Genomic DNA, 25,000 nt, shown 5'->3' with positions numbered 1-25,000 from the left:
GTTTTTATGCCAGATGCAACCTGAAAAGCATCTGTGCATCATCTTGGGACTGAACTGGAGGTCTTTGGCCTGTTATGCAAATGTGTAAACCACTACAGGGAATTATTAGGCAAATGAGTATTTTGTCCACATCATCCTCTTCATGCATGTTGTCTTACTCCAAGCTGTATAGGCTCGAAAGCCTACTACCAATTAAGCATATTAGGTGATGTGCATCTCTGTAATGAGAAGGGGTGTGGTCTAATGACATCAACACCCTATATCAGGTGTGCATAATTATTAGGCAACGTCCTTTCCTTTGGCAAAATGGGTCAAAAGAAGGACTTGACAGGTTCAGAAAAGTCAAAAATAGTGAGATATCTTGCAGAGGGATGCAGCAGTCTCAAAATTGCAAAGCTTCTGAAGCGTGATCATCGAACAATCAAGCGTTTCATTCAAAATAGTCAACAGGGTCGCAAGAAGCGTGTGGAAAAACCAAGGTGCAAAATAACTGCCCATGAACTGAGAAAAGTCAAGCGTGCAGCTGCCAAGATGCCACTTGCCACCAGTTTGGCCATATTTCAGAGCTGCAACATCACTGGAGTGCCCAAAAGCACAAGGTGTGCAATACTCAGAGACATGGCCAAGGTAAGAAAGGCTGAAAGACGACCACCACTGAACAAGACACACAAGCTGAAACGTCAAGACTGGGCCAAGAAATATCTCAAGACTGGTTTTTCTAAGGTTTTATGGACTGATGAAATGAGAGTGAGTCTTGATGGGCCAGATGGATGGGCCCGTGGCTGGATTGGTAAAGGGCAGAGAGCTCCAGTCCCACTCAGACGCCAGCAAGGTGGAGGTGGAGTACTGGTTTGGGCTGGTATCATCAAAGATGAGCTTGTGGGGCCTTTTCGGGTTGAGGATGGAGTCAAGCTCAACTCCCAGTCCTACTGCCAGTTTCTGGAAGACACCTTCTTCAAGCAGTGGTACAGGAAGAAGTCTGCATCCTTCAAGAAAAACATGATTTTCATGCAGGACAATGCTCCATCACACGCGTCCAAGTACTCCACAGCGTGGCTGGCAAGAAAGGGTATAAAAGAAGAAAAACTATTGACATGGCCTCCTTGTTCACCTGATCTGAACCCCATTGAGAACCTGTGGTCCATCATCAAATGTGAGATTTACAAGGAGGGAAAACAGTACACCTCTCTGAACAGTGTCTGGGAGGCTGTGGTTGCTGCTGCACGCAATGTTGATGGTGAACAGATCAAAACACTGACAGAATCCATGGATGGCAGGCTTTTGAGTGTCCTTGCAAAGAAAGGTGGCTATATTGGTCGCTGATTTGTTTTTGTTTTGTTTTTGAATGTCAGAAATGTATATTTGTGAATGTGGAGATGTTATATTGGTTTCACTGGTAAAAATAAATAATTGAAATGGGTATATATTTGTTTTTTGTTAAGTTGCCTAATAATTATGCACAGTAATAGTCACCTGCACACACAGATATCCCCCTAAAATAGCTAAAACTAAAAACAAACTAAAAACTACTTCCAAAAACATTCAGCTTTGATATTAATGAGTTTTTTGGGTTCATTGAGAACATGGTTGTTGTTCAATAATAACATTATTCCTCAAAAATACAACTTGCCTAATAATTCTGCACTCCCTGTATATCCAGTAATGCACTTGTGAGATCTAAAAAGAGAAAAAAGTACTTTCAAGATAAAAATAGGGTCTGTGAAGATATGTATAGATCTGATCTATAAGTCTTGAAATGTGTATATAAAAAAAGAAATCAGCAACTTCAAATGGAGCCTCCTATTAACACTTCCTCGAGCTTCCACCTTTTGGTGAAAGTAGATGATTTTTGGTGCAATTTTGGTGCACTTATTTGATAACGTTGTACTTGGCATGTGGACCTGACTCCAAAGCTTTATATGGAGACGGCTTGTCTGCAGGAAACCAAAGCAGTCCTTTCTCAACATGATCTAACCCTGTCTGCTACCTGAGGGCCCTTTACTGAGAACACCTGCTTCCATACTACAGATGAATGTACCCACATGATCGTTCCTTGAAATGATTGGCTCTGCTCGTGCTTGCTGGGTTAGCTCAACATAGCAAAGCTACAGTGACACTTGGCAGAGCTGGTTGTAGACAGTCACACCTACATGGAGTACTTCATTTGAGTGATCAAGATGGCGCCGAGTATGGCAGCCTCGTCGCGAGCTCCCCCAAGCAACGGCTTTCTTCTGTGTTTAATTTTACTTTTCCTTTATTTTTTCACGAGCAGCACTTGTCTCCTTGTGTACGACCGACAAACCTTACTGGACATAAAAGACGGTCTTCTTATAACTTTCCGGAGTTCAAGTTTTGCAACACGGACCCTCCGTTTGCAGACCCCCCATTCATCTCACCTGAGACGCCTTTGTTCTCTGGCCCTGGAGGCCGCAAACGCCGACGCAGAGGGAGAAGATCTGGCGTTCTGGTTCGACTGAGACGGCGCACTAACAGACCACCGTTACCCAGTTTATTACTGGCTAATATGCAGTCTCTGGAGAACAAGCTGTGCGAGCTTCGGGCACGGATCTCATTCCAGCGAGAGATGCGGGACTGCTGCGTGATCTGCCTCACAGAAACCTGGCTATCGGACAAAGTACCGGACTCCGCAATACAACTACCGGGGTTCTCTGTGCACCGCGCGGACAGGTCACAGGATCTTACTGGGAAAAGCAGAGGCGGTGGTGTGTGTTTCATGATCAACAACAGCTGGTGTGATTATGCGAACGTGCACCCGGTCAAATCCTTCTGCTCACCGGACCTGGAGTACCTGATGATTAAGTGCCGGCCATTCTGGCTACCGAGGGAATTTACAGCAGTGATTATTACGGCTGTTTACATTCCCCCACAAGCCGACACTGACCGTGCACTCAGGGAACTGTACAGCGCGATCAGCAGCGAGGAAACCGCACACCCAGAGGCAGCGTTTATCACAGCCGGAGACTTTAATAAGGGAAACCTGAAGAAAGTCTCACCAAAACTCCATCAACACATCCTTTTCAACACACGTGGAAACCGGCAACTCGACCACTGTTACACCTCTTTCCGGGATGCGTACAAAGCCCTCCCCCGCGCCCCATTCGGCCAATCAGATCACTGCTCCATCCTGCTCCTGCCCGCCTACAGGCAGAAGCTGAAACAGGAAGCTCCAACCCGGAGGGCGGTGCACTGTTGGACGGACCAATCGGAGTCTGCGCTGCGGGACTGTTTTGATCACGCGGACTGGGAAATGTTTCACGTGGCCGCCAGAGACATTGATGAATACACAGACTCAGTCTGTGGATTTATCAGGAAATGTGTGGAAGATGTCGTCCCATCCAGAACAGTTAAATCCTTCCCAAATCAAAAACCCTGGATTAACGGAGATGTTCGCGCGGCACTGGCGGCACGGAACACCGCCTTTGCCTCCGCGAACACATCGGACTACAAACACGCACATTACCAACTCCGGAAGACGATCAAAGCAGCCAAACGTGAGTACAGGGACAGGGTGGAACAACAGTTTGACAACCCTCGAAGTATGTGGCAGGGACTAAACACGATCACAGACTTTAGAGGGAAAACCAGCACACCGCAGACCACGGCCTCTCTGTGTGAGGATCTAAACGTATTCTACGCTAGATTCGACACAGCGAACACCATGAGACCGGACAGTGTGCGCACCGCGGATGACGTCAGTGCGCACACTGTGTCTGAGGAGGATGTGCGGAAGTGCTTCAGGAAGGTGAACGCACGCAAAGCTACTGGTCCGGATGGGATTCCCGGCCGCGTCCTCAGGTCATGCGCGGCTCAGCTGGCTGGAGTGTTCACGCACATCTTCAACCTTTCCCTCTCTCTGTCTGTAGTCCCAGCCTGCTTCAAAATGGCCACCATCGTCCCTGTACCCAAATCCTCCACCATCTCCTCATTGAACGACTGGCGACCTGTAGCCCTGACCCCCATCGTAAGCAAATGCTTCGAGAAGCTGGTCAGGGACTTCATCTGCTCTGCACTACCCGACTCACTGGACCCTCTACAGTTTGCATACCGCCACAACAGGTCCACTGATGATGCCATAGCCCTGACACTACACACTGCCCTGTCACACCTGGAGAAGAGAGACACGTATGTGAGGATGCTGTTTGTAGATTACAGCTCAGCATTCAATACCATCGTTCCCTCGAAGCTGGACAGGAAACTGCAGGATCTAGGACTGAGCAGCTCCCTCTGCAGCTGGATCCTTAGCTTCCTGTCTGACAGACGCCAGGTGGTCAGACTGGGCAGCATCACCTCATCCCCCGTCACACTGAACACTGGTGCTCCACAGGGGTGTGTACTGAGCCCTCTCCTGTACTCACTCTACACCTACGACTGCACAGCCACTAACAGCTCCAACATCATTGTGAAGTTTGCGGACGACACTACAGTGGTGGGTCTTATCACCAACGGTGATGAGACGGCTTACAGGGAGGAGGTCAGCGCCCTGACCCACTGGTGTCAAGACAACCATCTCACCCTCAACGTCGCAAAGACAAAGGAGTTGATAGTGGACTTCCGGAGGTGCAGAGAAGTACACACCCCCATCACCATCAACGGCGCTGCTGTGGAGAGAGTGAGCAGCTTCCGGTTCCTTGGAGTACATCTGGCTGAGGATCTTACGTGGTCAGTACACACAAACAAAACAGTGAAGAAGGCGCAGAAGCGCCTCTTCTTTCTCAGGAGACTGAAAAGATTCGGCATGAGCCCCCGCATCCTCAGGACCTTCTATCGCTGTGCCATTGAGAGCATCCTCACTGGATGCATCACCACCTGGTATGGCAACAGCACCGCCTACAACTGCAAAGCTCTCCAGCGAGTAGTGCGGTGCTCTGAACGGATAATTGGAGGTGAGCTTCCCTCCCTCCAAGACATCTACAGGAAGCGGTGCCTGAGGAAAGCGGGGAGGATCATCAAGGACTCCAGTCACCCCAGCCATAAACTGTTCAGACTGCTTCCATCAGGAAGGAGGTTCTGCAGCATCCGGTCCCGTACCAGCAGACTGAGAGACAGCTTTTTCCATCAGGCCATCAGACTGCTGAACACGTCATAGACACCTCAGCTTCACTACTGGAACTTTAACATTATGCACTCCACACTGTATATAAATGCCACTTGTTTTGCACATATTCAACTCTGTATATTTTATATATTTTATTATTATTATTATTATTATTATTATTTTATTTTATTTTTTTACTATTTAATTTGTAAAAATGTGTATACACACACACACACACACACACACACACACACACACACACACACACACACACGTAGGAAAATATTTAGTATACACATCCAGAAATGCATACACTATTATATATTGTACATATATTTATTAGTTTCAGGTTGGCCATTCTTGTATTTTGCTCGTTTGTGTTGTTGTGTTTGCACATCTCTGTTGCTTGTGGGGCTCGCACACAAGAATTTCACTCGCATGTGCTGTACCAATGTACCTGCACATGTGATGTGACAATAAAAAGTGATTTGATTTGATTTGATTTGAATTTTTACCACTGTTAAATATTGTTGTTGACCCACTTAAAATGAGCTTAGTGGGCCAGTTGGGAACCACTGAGCTGTGTATGATAACAGCTGTAACATAGTACAATATTAATGTGTATTTGTCTCTAATATGATTAACAATCACAACTTGTGCATCTTATTCTGTTTCTCCTTGGCGTTACTTTGGACTAACAGCAAAGATCCAGCAAGACTGTAAGTATTCTAACATGTTTTTGTCCCCACGTTCAGTACAGAGCAAACCTGTTGTCCTTCACTCAGAGGGTCATATATGGTTGTTTTAACAAAGCCAGTGGCATTCTTTAAAAAAGGTCCAAACTGTAATATTAAAGCAGCGCTGTGACTCCATCAACACCGTCATGAATCCTCACTTAAGACCAGATTTGAATGCACTGGGGGATCATCATCATTGTCAAGTGCAAAGTTTAAAGTCAAGAGTACAATAAACATATTTTAACCTCATACACAGTCTAAACCTGACCAAGCAGTCGCAAGTGAAAGCAAAAGTATGCACTTAGTAAGCCAAAGTGAGCACGTGCAGTAAAAACATAAGAGCCTTCAATGTCACTCCTGCAACATCCTCTGAATAGAGGCCATATTAGGAGGCTGCACTGTTTGCATGTGCTTCTATATGACAGTCTGGGTCTTTCTGACGTGTCATTGACTTCGTTAAAAGTAAAATTGGGAAACATTCTGCTGATGACCTGACTTTGTAGGGCATGCACATTTGTGATGCAGCATGTGAAAAAGTGAGCCAAGCACAAATCAATCAAGGACATCTCAACTTTCTTTTATTTCCATCTCAGCAAATATCTCTCAAACTTAGAAAAATGGAATTTATTGAACAGTTTCTGATAAACAATGCTCTATCTAGTCCCAGGTCGTCCTTGTGGAGCCCCCCCTCACATAACATTCCCATACTAAACTCAACAGTCTAGTGTAAATGTACTAGAGTTTTCATCAGACGCTGATTTATGGGCCTGCTACAAGTGACTGTTTGTCTGTTTGCATTATTACTAAAGCACAGTAATAATAGAAAGTGTTCAACATCTTAAACATTCATAGAAAGCATCAAATGCCATACCATGATGGCTCTTTACAAATATAATGCTGTGTTTTCTTCCAGTGGATGTGATTAGGTGGTGAACCTCTACTAAAGCTACTGTCTTGTTTCTCTCTCCCAGTGAAGCAGCCCCCAACTATCATGAAACAGTCAGTAAAGAACTACATTGTGGACCCCAGAGATAACATCATCATTGAGTGTGAGGCCAAGGGCAACCCAGTGCCAACGTAAGCTCACACACACTCCCAACATGAGTCATGGTAAAAACAAAGCATCCATAAAGAACAACGAATGACACAGTGGAGTTACTTGTTTGTACACATTAAGCCAAAATGCAGATGTACTGTGTGAAAAACATTGAGGTTTTGTATATAACTTCCATGTAATCAGTTTCTCACACCATTATGGAAGGATTTTGGCACATCTTCCTGTTGCTGTGGTGCAACATTGTTGAGTGTCGTCACAGCTTTGTAGGCATTCACCTCCCGGCCGTGTCGACGTCCAGCCACGCTGTTCCACTTTGCTTGATGGATCTTGACTGGGCCGTAGACTTTCTATAGCTTTGAGCTCTGGAGACTGGCTAGGCCGCCATTTACCATGAATTATACAATATTGTCACGGCTGGGGGCAGTCGTGTGGTGTATTGAAAAAAGGATCCAAAATGCAGGCACTGGCTGGGGTGCGAGTGAGTGTTTATTTACAGCGGTGAGAAGGTGACAAAACAGGAAGAGCAGAGCGGGGAGTAAACAAACCTAAACTGGGAAAACTAAAGAACAAAACTTAAACCAGACACTCACGGGAGGAGGAGCAAAATGCACGCAGAGAGACGCAGACTGAATACCAGGTAACAGAATAATGCAGACAGACATGGACCTAAACAGACGACGCGACAGAGAGCACAGGAAAACACGGGGCTTAAATACACGGGGAGTAATCAGGGAATGGGCCACAGGAGGGAGACACAGCTGGGAGCAATTAGGCTAACGAGACAGGGGAGAGGTAAAACTGAACACACTGACATGAGACATGAACTTTCAGAATAAAACAGGAAACTAACAGACACAGTGAACCAGACAGGACACTGAACTTGACAGGCAGACTCATGAGCAGACACAATAACACCATGGACAGACAGAGGGAACACAGAGAAGTGGAAGCAGGCAGGCAAAGAACAGAAACCTAACAAATGGCAAAATCACAACAGAATACACACTCGGAATGAACAAAAGCATAAAGAAACACAAAACACTGAGTCCTCAGACTCAGGACCATGACAAATAAATTCCATTTGTGAATCATTGCACCAAAAGCTGCCACCATGTCACCGAGCTTCTTGCTGATGGTCTTGTCCATTCCAGTCTTATGTGGGTCTACAGTCTTGTGACATACTTTGACAGCTCTTCGTCCTTGCCCATGGTGATGGAGAGGTTGGAATGGAAGAAAATGCTCCTGTGGACAGGTGTGCTTTATACATACACTGAACAAAAATATAAACGCAACACTTTTGTTTTTGCTCCCATTCCCCATGGGATGGACGTAGAGACCTAAAATTCATTCCAGATACACAATATAACCATCCCTCCCAAACAGTGGTCACAAATCAGTCCAAATGTGTGGTAGTGGGCACATCTGCTATATTGAGATAATCCATCCCACCTCACAGGTGTGCCACATCAGGATGCTGATCTGACATCATGAGTAGTGCACAGGTGTACCTCAGACTGCCCACAACAAAAGGCCACCCTGGAATGTGCAGTTTTGTCTCACAGCAAAATGCCACAGATGCCACAAGCAATGAGGGAGCGTGCAACTGGCATGCTGACAGCAGGAATGTCAACCAGATCTGTCGCCCGTGCATTGAATGTTCATTTCTCAACCATAAGCCGTCTCCACAGGCGTTTCAGAGAATATGGCAGCACATCCAACCGGCCTCACAACCGCAGACCTCGTGTAACCACACCAGCCCAGGACCTCCACATCCAGCAGGTTCACCTCCAAGATCGTCTGAGACCAGCCACCCAGACAGCTGCTGGAACAATTGGTTTGCACAACCAAACAATTTCTGCACAAACTGTCAGAAACCGTCTCAGGGACGCTCAACTGCATGCCCGTCGTCCTCATCGGGGTCTTGACCTGACTCCAGCTCGTCGCCGTAACAGACTTGTGTGGGCAAATGCTCACATTCGATGGCGTCTGGCACGTTGGAGAGGTGTGCGCTTCACGGATGAATCATGGTTCACATTGTTCAGGGCAGATGGCAGCTGAGAATGTCCCAGTTCTTGCATGGCCAGCATACTCACCGGACATGTCACCCATTGAGCATGTTCGGGATGTGCTTGACCGGCGTATACGACAGCGTGTACCAGTTCCCACGAATATCCAACAACCTCGCACAGCCATTGAAGTGGAGTGGACCAACATTCCACAGGCCACAACTGACAATCTGATAGACTCCATGCGACGATGTGTTGCACTGCATGAGGCAAATGGTGGTCACACCAGATACTGACCGGTTCTGGGTCCCCAGACCCCCAATAGCGCAAAAAACTGCACATTCCAGGGTGGCCTTTTGTTGTGGGCAGTCTGAGGTACACCTGTGCACTACTCATGATGTCAGATCAGCATCCTGATGTGGCACACCTGTGAGGTGGGATGGATTATCTCAATATAGCAGATGTGCCCACTACCACACATTTGGACTGATTTGTGACCACTGTTTGGGAGGGATGGTTATATTGTGTATCTGGAATGAATTTTAGGTCTCTACGTCCATCCCATGGGGAATGGGAGCAAAAACAAAAGTGTTGCGTTTATATTTTTGTTCAGTGTATAATGAGATTGGACGAGGAGTTTTTGTAATGGATTGACTGATTACAGTCTCTGTGCCACTGAGCCAGTCTGTGGGAACCAGAATTCTGGCTGGTTTGTAGGGGATCAATACTTGTTTCACTCAGTGACATCCACTTCAATATATAACCTTTATGTAATGTGCTTTTTCTGGATTTTTGGTTGATATTCTGTCTCTCTCCATTAAAATTGCACTACCATAAAAATTAGAGCTTGTTCATTTCTGTATCAGTGAGCAAACTTACAAATTACCGTCTTTACTGTCATAGAACAAGAACAATATTCTATGTAAGCATTCTACTTTTTTACTCCTGCTACTTTAATACTGTTTATTCTCTGGTCCAGCTGATGGTGGCCAGCTGAAGCGGTGACTCAGGAGCAACATCAAAGGGCCACAGGGAATAGTTATGGACAAAAGGCTTTTATATGGACACATGTGCACTTTTTATGTTGCAACAGGGAGGAAACGGAAGTCTGGGAACTGCACAGGTCTAGAGAAGCAGGCTCAAGGGGACAGACATAAGTTAGTCCAGGTGATTTTTTGCAGAGGATTTCAAAAAGGATTTCCCCACGAGGGAAGACGCTGTTGAAGGGTAAGCAGGCAGGTTGTAGAGGTGAGTATAATAATCTAGCAGAGACTGGGCTGCAGAGCTGGTTTATTTATACTGCAGCTGATGAGGCTGACAAGGGAGTGGAGAGGCTCCAAGCACCACCCAAAGGCTTGTACAAGACCTCAACCTTTCCTAGGCTCAGAGAGTTAAAAACATACACAGTCCATTGGCAGACTATGGCAATCCTCCCTACTCAAAGGCCATCTACAGGCCGAGTACCGGACTGCACCACCTGAGACCTAGTGAAGTCTGTGATGAGGGAACCACAGATGAGGAACCTTCTCAGGTTCCTACCCTTCCAGGTGACGAGGTCAGTCAGAGGAGACATCAAGGGCTTATAGTCTCAGCCGGCATACAACACAGTAATGGCATGTGTAGAACAACTGTAGAACGGTAAAAGTTCACCAGCACCGACTGATTCCTCCTTAAACCCTTGAAAAAGTGCAGCTGCTGCTGGGCCGTCTCCACAACAGGGGTTGAAAGAGCCTCAGAGATGTGAGATCTTAAAAGGTTTGGGTCAAGGAAAAGCCAGAAGAGAGCATTGGAGTAAATTATGGGAACCACAAGATACAGACGTTTGGATCAATAAAGCCATCCATGGTTTTAGATTAATCTGTTTACAATTCAGCTCTGCTCAGCACCGAGGCTCATACACAAATGAGCTGTCACATTGGTTTACAGTGTTTGTACCTTTCTCTGTCCCGCTGTTGCTCTGGAGCATTTGATGCCTCACACACGGGGATGAGGCTTAAAGGAATAGCTAACACCAAGTCACACCTCTGTAAGTCAAACTCAGACCAGGCCTAAACACAAACACAGACACCACTGCTTACATCACTGGGTGTATGGGCAGCTCAGAGCAGTGGTTCATTGTTTCACTGGAGACAGGAAGATTTTTGTGTTCACACAGATAAGTACACAACCTCACAAACAGCCACTCAGAGCCACTACGCCATGTGCACATGCTGTGTCTCCTCTGCTTCAGTAATGCACATGGTGGACATGGATCATTCACCAAAAAGGATTGTTCACTTATTTGCAATCAGTCTCTAACTACATAACACACACACTCTCTCCTGGTTCGGTGCTCTGTGCTGCACCACAAACAGGCCGAGCACAGCTGTTACTTGCTGAAAAACAACAGGAAGCTTTACTTGTAAATCCCCACGCCTCACTAAAACTGGAGCTGACTTCCTCACTAACCAACCACACGGATTAAAGTATTACTAAACGCACGTGCAGACTGTGTGGTGGATATTTGTACTGCCATCATATAACAGTTGAGTAATATACAGTCATGTGAAAAATACATCTTCTTTTAATTGTAGGGTTTTGTTTATTAGGACTGAATCAGGTCCTTAGACGATACTAAAACAGAATGAAATAGAACCACATGTTCCAATGGATAAAGATGCTTTCTCCTGGTAGATTTTCCAAAGAAGCCATGCTTGGTTAGTCTTTATCAAACTGTACTGTACCTTTGAACGTACTAAGATGTAGCCTCTGGAGTTCTTGCAGTTTCTCTGAGCGTTGTGTGACCTCAGGGTGACCTTGGTTGGTATGTATATCCTGGGAGGCTTGATTTCCATTTGTGCACGATCACTCTCACTGTTGAATGAGGGACTTTTATTTGTTCTGGAAATCGTGTTGTGTCCATGTTGGGCAGCACCAGTTGCATCACTAAGATTATTTCTGTGGTCTTTCCTTTTTAGCATACCAGAAAACTGCCAAACGTCGGCTTTTATACAGGTGGTCCCAGTGTACATGTCACGTATTGGTTTCTTCTGAACAGTTAGTCGAGTGCATTGATCAGCAGTACCTTATGTCACCTGGTAACAAGCAGAGAACTTTGGCATTTCTGCTTGTTAAACAATGAAAAGATCATTATCACAGTGTTAGTGTGTCCTTGGTGTCTGATGTGTTTAATATAAACAGCCTTAGCTTGCAATGGTGTGGTGAAATTGTGCTTTTTTACAAACACACTACAAAATAGACTAGACAGAGGTAGTTAAAAACAAACAAAATGTATACACACACAAGCTGTTATACGACAACATTGGGTAAAGAAATTGTACAGTGCAGTCCTGAGTGGACAAAAAGGAGAAAATACTGAGTAAAAGTCAAAATGTGGACGTTCTAAGCAACGTGAAGCAAAGTGCAACATTTAGCATCGACATGAAGCATGTGAACATGTGCGTGTGACAAATACAGGCTCATCATCATCATCATCATCATGTCGTCTCCACTGAAGTTTCAGCTCAAATGAAAAAGCAAAACATACGTCTAAACAATCAGACACTTTCAGAGAAAAACGTATAAATAATGTAAAACACAAACAAAAAATCTAATTTGAGTTAGATTTTTTTCCTTTTATTATTTGGAGAGCTGCCAAGGCTGGACTGGGACAAAAAATCGGCCCGGGCATTTTGACTAGAGACCGGCCCACCAGGATAAAGATTGAAAACGTGACGTCATTCAGGGGTAAAACCACAAAGGATTCTGGGAACTCGTGGCAAGAGGTACTAGCGCACGCAGGCTTTCAATTGAAATCAGTTACACAGCGATAAAAAGAAACACAAAAATGGCAAGAAGCTGTTGTATTATTAACTGCAATAGCCGGTCGCATGACAGCCACGGGAAGCTGACGGGTAAAGAGATCGGTTTTTTTTTATCGGATTACGTCGTTGAAGAGAAATTTTTTAAGCCATGTTTCCGAAGTAACAAAGACGCGACGGATGGCCTGGATTGCAGCCATTCAAAGACCAAATATAACGTCCCAGAACCCTCCAGCTCACAGGTTAGTCTGCTCCAAGCATTCCCACAAAGGTCAGTCTGCTGTTGTAGTTAATGCGTCATTTTTCTTAACATAATTGGTGATATAGGTTACAAGCAAGTCTGGCGCTGAACAGAAATTGTCGCGCTATGCTCCTTTGTTTATTGTGCATAAATAGTAAATTGTCCTGACACAATATTGCGTTTCGCTTCTGTTATTATGGTACATTGACAAAAACATATACTTTTATTCACAGGATAAAACAGTTGTTTTGTATCACTAATTGTCCAGTACGATTACAGCATACAATATTATTGTCACTGCTACATTTCTGTGATGCTACCAGAAATTATTTCCACTGCTAATTAATTACCGTTGAGCTCAAAGGTCCTATTAATAAACGGTTAAGGAATGTGTATTTATGACGACGATTTGTGAGACTGGTAAACTTATGATACGTACGATGGTCTTTACTTTCTACACGGTGCATTTCAAGGTCCTGCACCCATCCGTCGGTAAACTGTACCTGGGCTTGTTGCAGTGACCTGAAGTTACTAAACTTCATGAGTGTATGCACTCACTCCAAGAACCGTATAATTATAAATATGAGCGTGGTGAAAGTTGGGCAGCACGCTGACGTCTTTTGTCCACTCTGTGTGCTCGTAAGGGTCTGACCCTTTCACTCCTTTGATTTTTTCCTCGTATCTTTTCTTTGTCTTTTCGTGGAGTCTGTCTTTGTACGGACCGGCATTGTTCTCCTTTTGTTTTGTACATTCCTTTTTTGTGCGGCAAAGAAAAAACAAGAAGGTATTGGAACCGGAGAATGAACGTTTTGCGGTGCTGCAAATGCTTGCATTTGATGCGGTACTTGGATTGTTTTGCCACGAGTTCCCGGCATGCAATGCGCGAAAATCACATGATTGCTAAACAAGGGGGCGGGTGCATCCGGCCTCCTCGGCTGTAATTGGTCCAGCCCAGAGTCGATCATGACCAATTGGCCAATCCAACACCTTTCATTATATATACCCTTACTATAAAAAAAAAAAAAAAATCCATCGGCCCATAAAAACAAAAAATCTCCAGCGGCCCACCGGGCAAATGCCCGGTATGCCCGATGGCCAGTCCAGCTATGAGAGCTGCTGTTTATTTGTGGTTATATTTTGCCCGGTGTTTCCTGCCTCAGTGTGGTTACACATAGATAATGTCTGCTCTTGGAAAACAAGGTTATAAGAGATATAATTCTTTGATTTCTTCAACTAAATCTTAGGTTTTCATGGCGAAGAAATGGGAAGTTTTTCAATATTGGGAAAGATCCCAGGGTGACGATGCGAAAACGCTCGGGAACCCTGGAGATTGGCTTCCGCAGCGGAGGTCGGCCAGAGGACTACGAGGGAGAATACCAGTGTTTTGCCACCAATGACTTTGGAGTGTCTCTGTCCAACAAAATCCTGCTCCGGGTCTCCAGTAAGATCACAGAACACACTAATTGCTGTTTACATGTCATTCATTCATTTGTGATATGCAGAACACACCCCTTGAAACTTTGGAGTAATAAGTGGATTCATGGATGGTGACAGATATCTATCTGCACCAACAGCTCAGTGCTAATTGTATTTCTTATATTTTCAACTAGTAGCTGAATCCTGTTGTTCATATTTCCCCCAATCCTCCAGAGGCTCCTCTGTGGCCTAAGGAGGTGCTGGAGCCAGTATCTGTGACTGAAGGCTCCGCACTGGTTCTACCTTGCAACCCCCCACCAGGTCTGCCTCCTCCGTTCACCTTCTGGATGGACAGCAGTGAGTTTCAAACTCCCCCAATCACTAAACCCTTTTCTTTTTTGTAGCATGTGGTATCTGTTTCCTCGCTGTTAGAGAGACACTTGTAGGAATCTGAACCCAGACTGGCTTCACCTATCAGTCATTCATTCTTAGGGATAACCTGATTGCTTTGTTAAAGTTCTTCAGCACAGCTAGCTTGATGTATGAGGTGCATTTTATTTAGGACTCCTGTGTTTTTTCTGATTCCCGGCGCCTCGTGCTGCTCTGGTCCTTAGGCTTAGGCTTCTCTGCACAAGTTCATGCCACTGTTAGCTGACAGAGCAGGCCCTCATGTTCAGCCATTAGCTGTTTTACAGCCAGAGGCAAGAAGCTATTTAGTTGAACAATACCAATTTTTATTCAGTCAAGTCTATAATTCTCTATGTAAAACTGAAACTGAAATATAGACTGGACATTTGTCCTGCTTGGAAACTGACATTGCTGTAAATGGCTGTTAACCTGAACTGACCTGTTCACCATAAAGCTTGTGACACAAACACAGTCATAAACAAACAACAGGAAGCCAGAGCAGACACACCGATGCATCATTAGGATTGCTGGCCCAGCTGCTGATTGGTCCTGGGGCTCTGTGTTAACAGTCAGATGGGTTATGTCACCCATCGCACACTTACAATGGGGGATGCTTCGCCTTGACATCTGTGTGGGTGTACTGGAGGATTGTCTGTAGTGACTGTAGAATAACACATCAGCATCCCACATAGCAGGCAGGTCTGGCCCAATTGTGGTTTGGTGTATGTGGCCCAGGCTCACAGAAAACAGCTCTGGCCTGGATCCAGCATCAAGCTGGCACTTCTGACTGTTTGTGAGTGTACACTTTATCCAAAACCTAGTGAGGGTTTACTCATGTTTACCACCGGGTGGCTGTAGCTCAGGCGGTAGAGCAGGTCATCTAGTGATCGGAAGGTTAGTGGTTTGATCCCTGGTTCCTCCAGTTTGCATAAAAGTGTATAAATGTAGTTAGGAAGCACTCAGTTTATGGAAAGGGTGTGAATGTGGTATGTTGTATAGAGTGCTTTGAGTAATCCAGGAGAGTAGAAAAGTGCTATGTAACAATCAGTCTGAACAGAGTTTCGTCATGTTACTTTTGCACTATTATGTTCTGGCACATGTTGTTATTACACGGCTTGATTAAGGTACACATTAGGCTGACATCTGGGCCCAGAGTTGAAACTGTTCTGGGCCAGCACAGGACCAGCAGTGTGTCTGCAACACGAGCCATGTGCTGGCTCGTGTGTGGGCCACCTCTGGCAAACCAGATCTGGGCCACCAAAGGGCCGTCATTGTTTGCACTATGTGGGCCATGTGTAAGCACATTGTGTGGGGCAGATCTGGGCCATACCAGTTTTGCTTGAGCTGATGTTGATTTGAGTTATATGTGAAAATAGAAGCAGCAAACTGTCTCCAGTAGCCCTGAAGAGATTGTTACTTCTGTGTTTGTAGGTTGACATTTTGGCTTTTCCAGAGATCACTTATGTGTCATGGTAATACTTCAAGCAGCTATATATGAATGACACAACAAAGCATATAATACCAAGCAGAGTCCATGCAACAACGAAAATATTGGGTGCAAATATTGGACCTAACAAAAAATTGTTGGAAAGATAACTTTGTCACACGTCAGGACGCTTTTAAGGAGTGACATCATTGTGTTTTAACTGAATTGGAAGTTTAAACGACATCAAAACGTTGGATAACCATCTGTTGCACTCAGTCTAGTTGAGAAATGTCGTCAAACTCTAGATCAAACATAGACATACTTGTGGCAAATATAGAAGTGGTCTGTATTTGTTTTATTAGTCCCAGCTGCTCAGATGACATGGCCCCTCTTTGCATTCTTTCACTGCAAGAGGAAATCTTGCATAGGTATTAAAAAATGGAAGGAAGGCACTTTGACTCAACCAGATTTAAAAATAAAGACATGTCTGTTTAATGACCTGGAAGGACCACTTTAGAGCCAAAAACCTGTTTTACATCTTTTCAGGTACACGCTGAGCTGCCCAGATCCAATCTAGCATTGAACATTATTGAACTTGCAGCTGATATATGAAATCCTAAACTTATCGATGTGGTTTCATTCCTTCTCTCTTATTCTTCATTTCTGTCTGTTCTTGTGACCTTGAGATATGAGTCCAATCCCTCAGGATAAACGAGTGTCCATGGGTCTTAATGGAGACCTCTACTTCTCCAATGTTTTGGCCCAAGATGCAAACACAGACTACAGCTGTAAAGCTCGCTTTCTGTTCACACACACCATCCAGGAGAAGAACCCATACAAACTCAAAGTTCAGACCAGTAAGTATGCAACACACACACACACACACACACACACACACACACACACACGCACACACGCACACAAACACACACACACACACACACACACACACACACACACACACACGCACACACGCACACACGCACACACACGCACACACGCACACACACACACACACACACACACACACACACACACACACACACACACACACACACACAAACTAATTACGAGTTGGATCCTGAAGCAGTCAGTTGCCAAAGTGATTATTGCTGTTGTGTCGTTAGAGCTGCTGTTTCCTGCTAAACTCTTATCTGCTTTGTCTGTTTTGAACACATACACTACTTTAACCCAAGTAGAGTAAGACCCCATCTATCTAACTGGAGAGGATGTTATGACATGTCATGCACGAAACCATAACCTTTGTGATGATTTCCTAATGCTGCCTCTGAAAGACCAGATTGTGAAATGTTGGATCGTTCTTCCAACAGTTTGTTTGAACATTGTTACACTGAACATTGTTACATTGAACATTGTTACACTGAACATTGTTACATTGAACATTGTTACACTGAACATTGTTACATTGAACATTGTTACATTGAACATTGTTACACTGAACATTGTTACATTGAACATTGTTACACTGAACATTGTTACATTGAACATTGTTACATTGAACATTGTTGTCAGGTTGTGTGAGTGTTTTTATGCAGATTGATGTGCCACTGTGTGTGCCTCTTGTTTCTAGAGGAGCCATACAATGACACATCTTACAATGCCTCTGAGCCCCACGGTGGTGAGTTTCCTCTTCCTATAAGGACAGCTCGGTTTCCTGTTCACCTCCTAAGGGTGTAACGTGGTGCTAACCTTCTGACTCACTGAAGCTCAGTCTAACCTCCTAACTGCTCTTTACATGTGTAGAAGTGGGTTAGTTTCATACTGAATGATACGTTTGGGTTGCTTTATTGTGTTTCTCTTAATGTTGGCTGTTTTTTAACTATTTTAATAATGATGTAAAGACAATAACAAGCTACAACCTAACTACCTATAGCTAAAGCAAATAACACCTATTATCCCATAGTGCCGAATGCCAAAATCTAGGATATAGATTTTAAGCTAGATTTTAGTTGTTTGTTGTAGTCAGTGTATTGACTGTAAGAGTAATATGAAGCTTAAAGACTTTGGTGACTACGAAGACCCACATGGATCAGAAACACAGAGGGTTGTATGACTGAGAGGAAGGCCAAACCCTGATGTGGCAGTATAGAGCACAATGCGTAGCAGCTTGAACATGACAATGCTTCTAACATTTCAGTAGTATGTACTATAGAAATAGAAGGTGGCAATAGAGGCTCAGTGAACAGATCTTCCATCACATTCCTGTGTCTGACTTTGTGCCCACCTCCTGTGTTCCTTGCAGTTTGCCACTCATTTAGTCAAAAATAGATATGATGCATATATTTAGTGATGTGGAGGGGGAAGCTGCTTGTAAAATACACTGCTGCACATTGAACCTGGTTAACAATGTATTCATTTCTTCAGTACTTGACAATGACTGTCTGAAATTTGAGAATGGAGTGCTTTGATTGGCCAGTGGCAGCCCAGTGTTTGGGTGGCTTTAGATGGACGGGTTGCTGATTGCCTCAGTTTCAAATCCACTAATGTAAACAAGAGACAGTTTTTAAACTAAGTTTGTAATTAATCACTTTTGAAAGACTTTCTCACCTGGAGATTAGATAGGTGCTGGAATATGGTGGCAGTGTGTTCTTAGTAATGGTACATGGGATGCTCTCCTTAACCAGAAACATCAATGAAGGTAATGACCAATAGACTGAAAACTCACACTCCTGAGATGGGAACATTGGAGCTCGTAACTGAGGAATGCTTTGAGAAAGACGTGTGGCTGTGGAGATCTTTGAGTTCCATTAGTTGTCGGTGTGTTGGTGGTTCTTTGTGTCTGGGGGTGGGCGTCCGGGTACACACCGGCTCACTCCTTGGCGGCTGCTTGTCGGGGCCTGGGGCCTGGGGCTCGCTCGGGCCCCCTTTGGAGGTGGGGTGCCCCCGGCCTCTCGGCCTGGGGCTCGGTCACTCAGGCGCAGCTGGGGGCCGGCGGAGCTCACGGGCGCGTCACTGCAACTCCCCCTGACTTCTGCTCCGCGGCTGCTGAGTGAGCCCTCATCTGGGACTCTCCTCAGCTCTTACTGGAATAGTGGCGCGGCTGCCCCTCTGTTGGTCTTCCATGGTCTCTTGTGTTCTGGGGGCCTCTGGATGTCTAGAGTTTTGATCTCCTCCATACCCGCTTCACACCCTGGAGGACGGGGCTGTGGCCCCCCCACACTCCCTAGCAGATCATTACATGGAGAAACCTTTGGAATGCAAGCATGCTGATCCACACAGGTATGCACACATGGGTATTCACAGACGCGGACTAAAGCTTTCTTGGCTGCTACCTCAAAGCACACTGTGCGCTGTCTATCTTGCGTGCTGCACAATATCGTTTATTATTTAGTAAATATTGATATCTATGGCTAGCTAGTTTATTGTGATGGTGCTTTGTTTTCTCTATTATTATGTTGCTCTTTGTTGTTTGCTGTCTCCTCTGTTTGTTTTTTTTGTTTGTTTGTTTTTTTCTCCATACAGGTGACCCAGGAGTTCTTTTTTTTTTTTTTTCTCTCTCTCTCTTCCCCCCCCTTCTCACCGTCTCTTCTCCCCTTTGGTTTTCTTTCTTTCTCTCCCCCTCTTTCTCTCATTCATTCCCCCTGTCCTATTTATTAAAAAAAAAAAAAAAAAAAAAAAAAGACAAAGGATGAACTGAAGCTCTGCCATCACGTAATGTCGCATACTGCTGTTTCTGATGTCATTTAAAAAAAAAAAAAAAAGAAAAAAAAAAAAAAAAAAGAAACACAGAGGGTTGTATGACTGAGAGGAAGGCCAAACCCTGATGTGGCAGTATAGAGCACAATGCGTAGCAGCTTGAACATGACAATGCTTCTAACATTTCAGTAGTATGTACTATAGAAATAGAAGGTGGCAATAGAGGCTCAGTGAACAGATCTTCCATCACATTCCTGTGTCTGACTTTGTGCCCACCTCCTGTGTTCCTTGCAGTTTGCCACTCATTTAGTCAAAAATAGATATGATGCATATATTTAGTGATGTGGAGGGGGAAGCTGCTTGTAAAATACACTGCTGCACATTGAACCTGGTTAACAATGTATTCATTTCTTCAGTACTTGACAATGACTGTCTGAAATTTGAGAATGGAGTGCTTTGATTGGCCAGTGGCAGCCCAGTGTTTGGGTGGCTTTAGATGGACGGGTTGCTGATTGCCTCAGTTTCAAATCCACTAATGTAAACAAGAGACAGTTTTTAAACTAAGTTTGTAATTAATCACTTTTGAAAGACTTTCTCACCTGGAGATTAGATAGGTGCTGGAATATGGTGGCAGTGTGTTCTTAGTAATGGTACATGGGATGCTCTCCTTAACCAGAAACATCAATGAAGGTAATGACCAATAGACTGAAAACTCACACTCCTGAGATGGGAACATTGGAGCTCGTAACTGAGGAATGCTTTGAGAAAGACGTGTGGCTGTGGAGATCTTTGAGTTCCATTAGTTGTGAGCTTCAGGTGGGCCGACTGTTCGGTACCACACAGCTCCCGGTTTGGCCCTTTGACTCTGTCTGTGATTGGTTGGGGTGAGAGAAGGAAGACAGGATAAAGACATGCTGTGGAAGAGAGACAGAGGTTAATAACAGATATGATTCAATGCAGAGAGGTCTGTTAACACATAGTGAGTGAGAAAGGTGACTGGAAAGGAAAAACTCAATGCATCATGGGAATCCCCGGCAGCCTACGTCTATTGCAGCATAACTAAGGGAGGATTCAGGGTCACCTGGTCCAGCCCTAACTATATGCTTTAGCAAAAAGGAAAGTTTGAAGCCTAATCTTGAAAGTAGAGATAGTGTCTGTCTCCTGAATCCAAACTGGAAGCTGGTTCCACAGAAGAGGGGCCTGAAAACTGAAGGCTCTGCCTCCCATTCTACTTTTAAATACTCTAGGAACAACAAGTAGGCCTGCAGAGCGAGAGCGAAGTGCTCTAATAGGGTGATATGGTACTACAAGGTCATTAAGATAAGATGGGGCCTGATTATTTAAGACCTTGTATGTGAGGAGCAGGATTTTGAATTCTGGATTTAACAGGAAGCCAAAACAGGAGAAATCTGCTCTCTCTTTCTAGTCCCTGTCAGGACTCTTGCTGCAGCATTTTGGATCAGCTGAAGGCTTTTCAGGGAGTTTTTAGGACATCCTGATAATAATGAATTACAGTAGTCCAGCCTGGAAGTAATAAATGCATGAACTAGTTTTTCAGCGTCACTCTGAGACAGGATATTTCTAACTTTAGAGATGTTGCACAAATGGAAGAAAGCAGTCTTACATATTTGTTTAATATGTGCATTGAAGGACATGTCCTGGTCAAAAATGACTCCAAGGTTCCTCACAGCGTTACTGGAGGCCAAGGTAATGCCATCCAGAGGAAGAATCTGGTTAGATACCATATTTCTAAGCTTTTCAGAGCCGAGTAATAATAATGGATTGCATTTATATAGCGCTTTTCGGGACCCCTCAAAGCACTTTACAATTCCACTATTCATTCACTCTCACACACTGGTGGAGGCAGCTACAGTTGTAGCCACAGCTGCCCTGGGGCAGACTGACAGAGGCGAGGCTGCCATATTGTGCCATCGGCCCCTCTGGCCAACACCAGTAGGCGGTAGGTGAAGTGTCTTGCCCATGGACACAACGACCGAGACTGTCCGAGCCAGGGCTCGAACCGGCAACCTTCCGATTACAAGACAACTCTTGAGCCACGATCGCCCCAGTACAATAACCTCAGTTTGATCTGAATTAAATGGTAAATGGTCTGTATTTGTAAAGCGCTTTACTTGGTCCTAAGGACCCCAAAGCGCTTTACACTATACACAATCATCCACACATTCACACACACATTCACACACTGAATTAAGAAGCAGAAAGTTAGCGGCCATCCAGGTCTTTATGTCTTTAAGACATTCCTGCAGTTTAACTAATTGGTGTGTGTTATCTGGCTTCATGGACAGGTACAGCTGGGTGTCATCTGCATAGCAGTGTAAATGTATGCTATGTCTTCTAATGATGCTGCCTAAGGGAAGCATGTATAATGTAAACAGAATTGGTCCTAGCACTGAACCCTGTGGAACTCCATAATTAACCTCAGTGTGTGAAGAGGACTCTCCATTTACATGCACAAACTGGAGTCTATTAGATAGATATGATACAAACCACTGCAGTGCAGTACCTGTAATACCTACAGCATGTTCTAATCGCTCTAATAGGATATTATGGTCGACAGTATCGAACGCTGCACTAAGGTCTAGCAGGACAAGCACAGAGATGAGTCCACTGTCAGAGGCCATAAGAAGATCATTTGTAACCTTCACTAAAGCTGTTTCTGTGCTGTGATGAGCTCTGAAACCTGACTGAAACTCTTCAAATAAACCATTCCTCTGCAGATGATCTGTTAGCTGTTTGACAACTACTCTTTCAAGGATGTTTGATATGAAAGGAAGGTTGGAGATTGGCCTATAATTAGCTAAGACTGCTGGGTCTAGAGATGCTTTTTGAGTAAAGGTTTAACTACAGCTAGCTTGAAGGCCTGTGGTACATAGCCGATCATTAGAGATAGGTTGATCATATTTAAGATCGAAGAATTAATTAACGGCAGGACTTCTTTGAGCAGTTTTGTAGGAATGGGGTCTAAAAGACACGTTGATGGTTTGGAGGAAGTAATACTTGTAGTAAACATGACTATAGTGGTTTGAAAACATGAGAATATCATCCAAGTAGACAAAGATGAAGCAATTAAGGAAGTCCCAAAGCACATTATTTACCAACGCCTGGAAGACAACCAGAGCATTGGTAAGTCCACGTGGTGGGACAGGGTAGATGCCCCAGGTGAGTATAGAAGGTAGTCTTCCACTCGTCGCAATGGGATCGTAGATGTTTCGCAAAGATTGTGGCTCTTTGCAGAAGAAGTTAAAAGGGAGAAGATAACAGATGTAAAGGTTGTTTGTTTTTAACAATTCAAACCTCTAAAGTTAATGCAAGAAATCCAGCTCCCAGGAAATAGGACGAGGGTGGGATGATGTCAGCAGCTAATGAATGGTGGGTGTGTTTTTCCATTGGCTCGTGTTCTGATTTGGTGAGACTGTATAGGCAGCTTAGGGGCAGAGATCAGGCACCAGGTAAGGATGTCAATAACACAATTGTATGGTTGCTGGGAGGCAGCGAGAGCCAATCGTGATGTTCAGTCAGGATGGAAGACAAATGTGGACCCTCTAAACCGATCATTAAGACAACAGCTTCTCCTGGAGGAAACATAGACTGCAGACCAAAGTCATCACAACTCTTGCAGCCAAATGCAGGACACTGAAGTAAAAGTTTAACAGGTACAGAAGAAAAACACATAATATAAGTAATACAAAGAAGTATTTTCTGAATGGAGTTGGCAGAGGGACAGGCAGATAATTCACTCAGATGAAGATTCAGGTGGATTTCCTGAATTATCCATGGATGTCCTGTTAACTTGGACTAAGAGGACATCCAAGTTAGTCCAGTGTAGGCAAAACATAACAGAGTAACCCGTGGTACATGTGGAAGCCACAGTAAGTACAATGAGCTGGCATCGACTGAGGGATTTCTACAGCCTAAGTAGCAGGAAGGGAATGACCAGCTGCACACAGCTGTGTTATTATAAGAGGAAGAGAGGGAGACAGACAATGATGCGTTCACACAGCTGGACTCCCAGATGGTGGTAGAAATGATGCCATCCTTTTTGGGCAGATAGTCGTAACGTGTGTGAGATGGAGGAACATGATCCTTTATTTTTCTGGTTGATAAATATGAATGACATGACATTTAAATTCCAAAGTGTGTATAGTATTTGACCATGTGTTATCAACATTTTTGTAAACAATCATGAATATCGAGTTATGGAATATAGAAGATGTTTGACTGCACATCGGTTGAAACCTAACGTGTGTGTGCTGGCAGCAGAGTCATTATTAAAGGATCACACATAAACATAGAGTAACACACAAACTACCCTTAATTCAAGTACACAGAGAATCTCTGTATTAATCATGCAGACAGTACTGTGAAAGAACAGGATTTGGGAAGATGGGATATGTCCCCGAGGGATGGAGGAACAGACTTTAATCACATGATGAATATTGAGTATCACACTGCTGGCTGAGAGTGAGGTTTGCCAGTTATGCTCGTGTTATAGCAGCAGTGACTAAACATGCACTCTGGTGTCTGAGGCTGGTCCTGCCACCTTCATCAGCTCAGCGATGGGTCTGGATTCGTCTCATTCTCAGCAGCTCCTTTGTAGACACTCACAGCTTTAATCCATTATAGATCTGCATCGCAAAGTCGGCTGCAGCCAAAGTAGTCTCACATAAGCCTCGTTGCTGGATTCTACAGCTGGGATTGGATCAAAGCTTTTTTAGTCTAAACTGGTTACCTAAATGGTTTAGAAGAGAAAAAATACATGAAAGGTAAAAAGGTTTCATACATTATATGTGGGATGATTATTTATTTTTGCTTCAAAGGTGCTAACATAATATCCAATGCCCTCATGTATGCCATCATGTGTAGTTTCACGTGAAGCCAAAGACACTCTGGAGATCAAAGTGTGAATAAGAGGCTACAAACCAAAATGACGTGTGGCTAAGTTTGATGCAAGCTTGTAATAGCCGGCTTTGTTGTTCCCTTGGTTAACTTAAACGAACATCATTGTTTTTATTTTATTTATTTCAAAATAAGCCAGAGAGTGTTGGTCCTGTTTACAGGCGACCTCAGTGACTGCACAGAGCCTGCCAGGGTTCACAGTAACAGTCCTAGGTTGATTCAAAAAAGAGGCTGTTTAATGGAGAAAGCGAGTCATGCTGCAAAGATAAATGAATGCTT

At 44.3% G+C, this 25,000-nt stretch overlaps 1 protein-coding gene across 9 annotated transcripts in view; it reads left to right on the top strand.

Moving 5' to 3' along the window:
• nfasca (neurofascin homolog (chicken) a) overlaps positions 1 to 25,000 on the top strand; it is a 176,029-nt gene that overhangs the window by 91,566 nt on the left and 59,463 nt on the right. For 7 of the 9 annotated variants that reach the window (XM_080890554.1, XM_080890555.1, XM_080890559.1 and 4 more), the window contains 6 exons: positions 5,758 to 5,775; positions 6,765 to 6,870; positions 14,142 to 14,338; positions 14,548 to 14,670; positions 16,834 to 17,004; positions 17,739 to 17,786. In XM_080890554.1, the coding sequence (XP_080746680.1) occupies positions 5,758 to 5,775; positions 6,765 to 6,870; positions 14,142 to 14,338; positions 14,548 to 14,670; positions 16,834 to 17,004; positions 17,739 to 17,786 (663 nt within the window). The remainder of the gene's footprint in view (positions 1 to 5,757; positions 5,776 to 6,764; positions 6,871 to 14,141; positions 14,339 to 14,547; positions 14,671 to 16,833; positions 17,005 to 17,738; positions 17,787 to 25,000) is intronic. The other 2 variants (XM_080890557.1, XM_080890558.1) reach the window with 2 other exon arrangements.

The sequence above is a fragment of the Rhamphochromis sp. 'chilingali' genome, assembly GCF_963969265.1.
Source record: "Rhamphochromis sp. 'chilingali' genome assembly, chromosome: 9".
Lineage (NCBI taxonomy): Eukaryota > Metazoa > Chordata > Actinopteri > Cichliformes > Cichlidae > Rhamphochromis > Rhamphochromis sp. 'chilingali'.
Note: the sequence above shows the minus strand (reverse complement) of the source record. Positions and strands in the feature narration are given on the sequence as shown.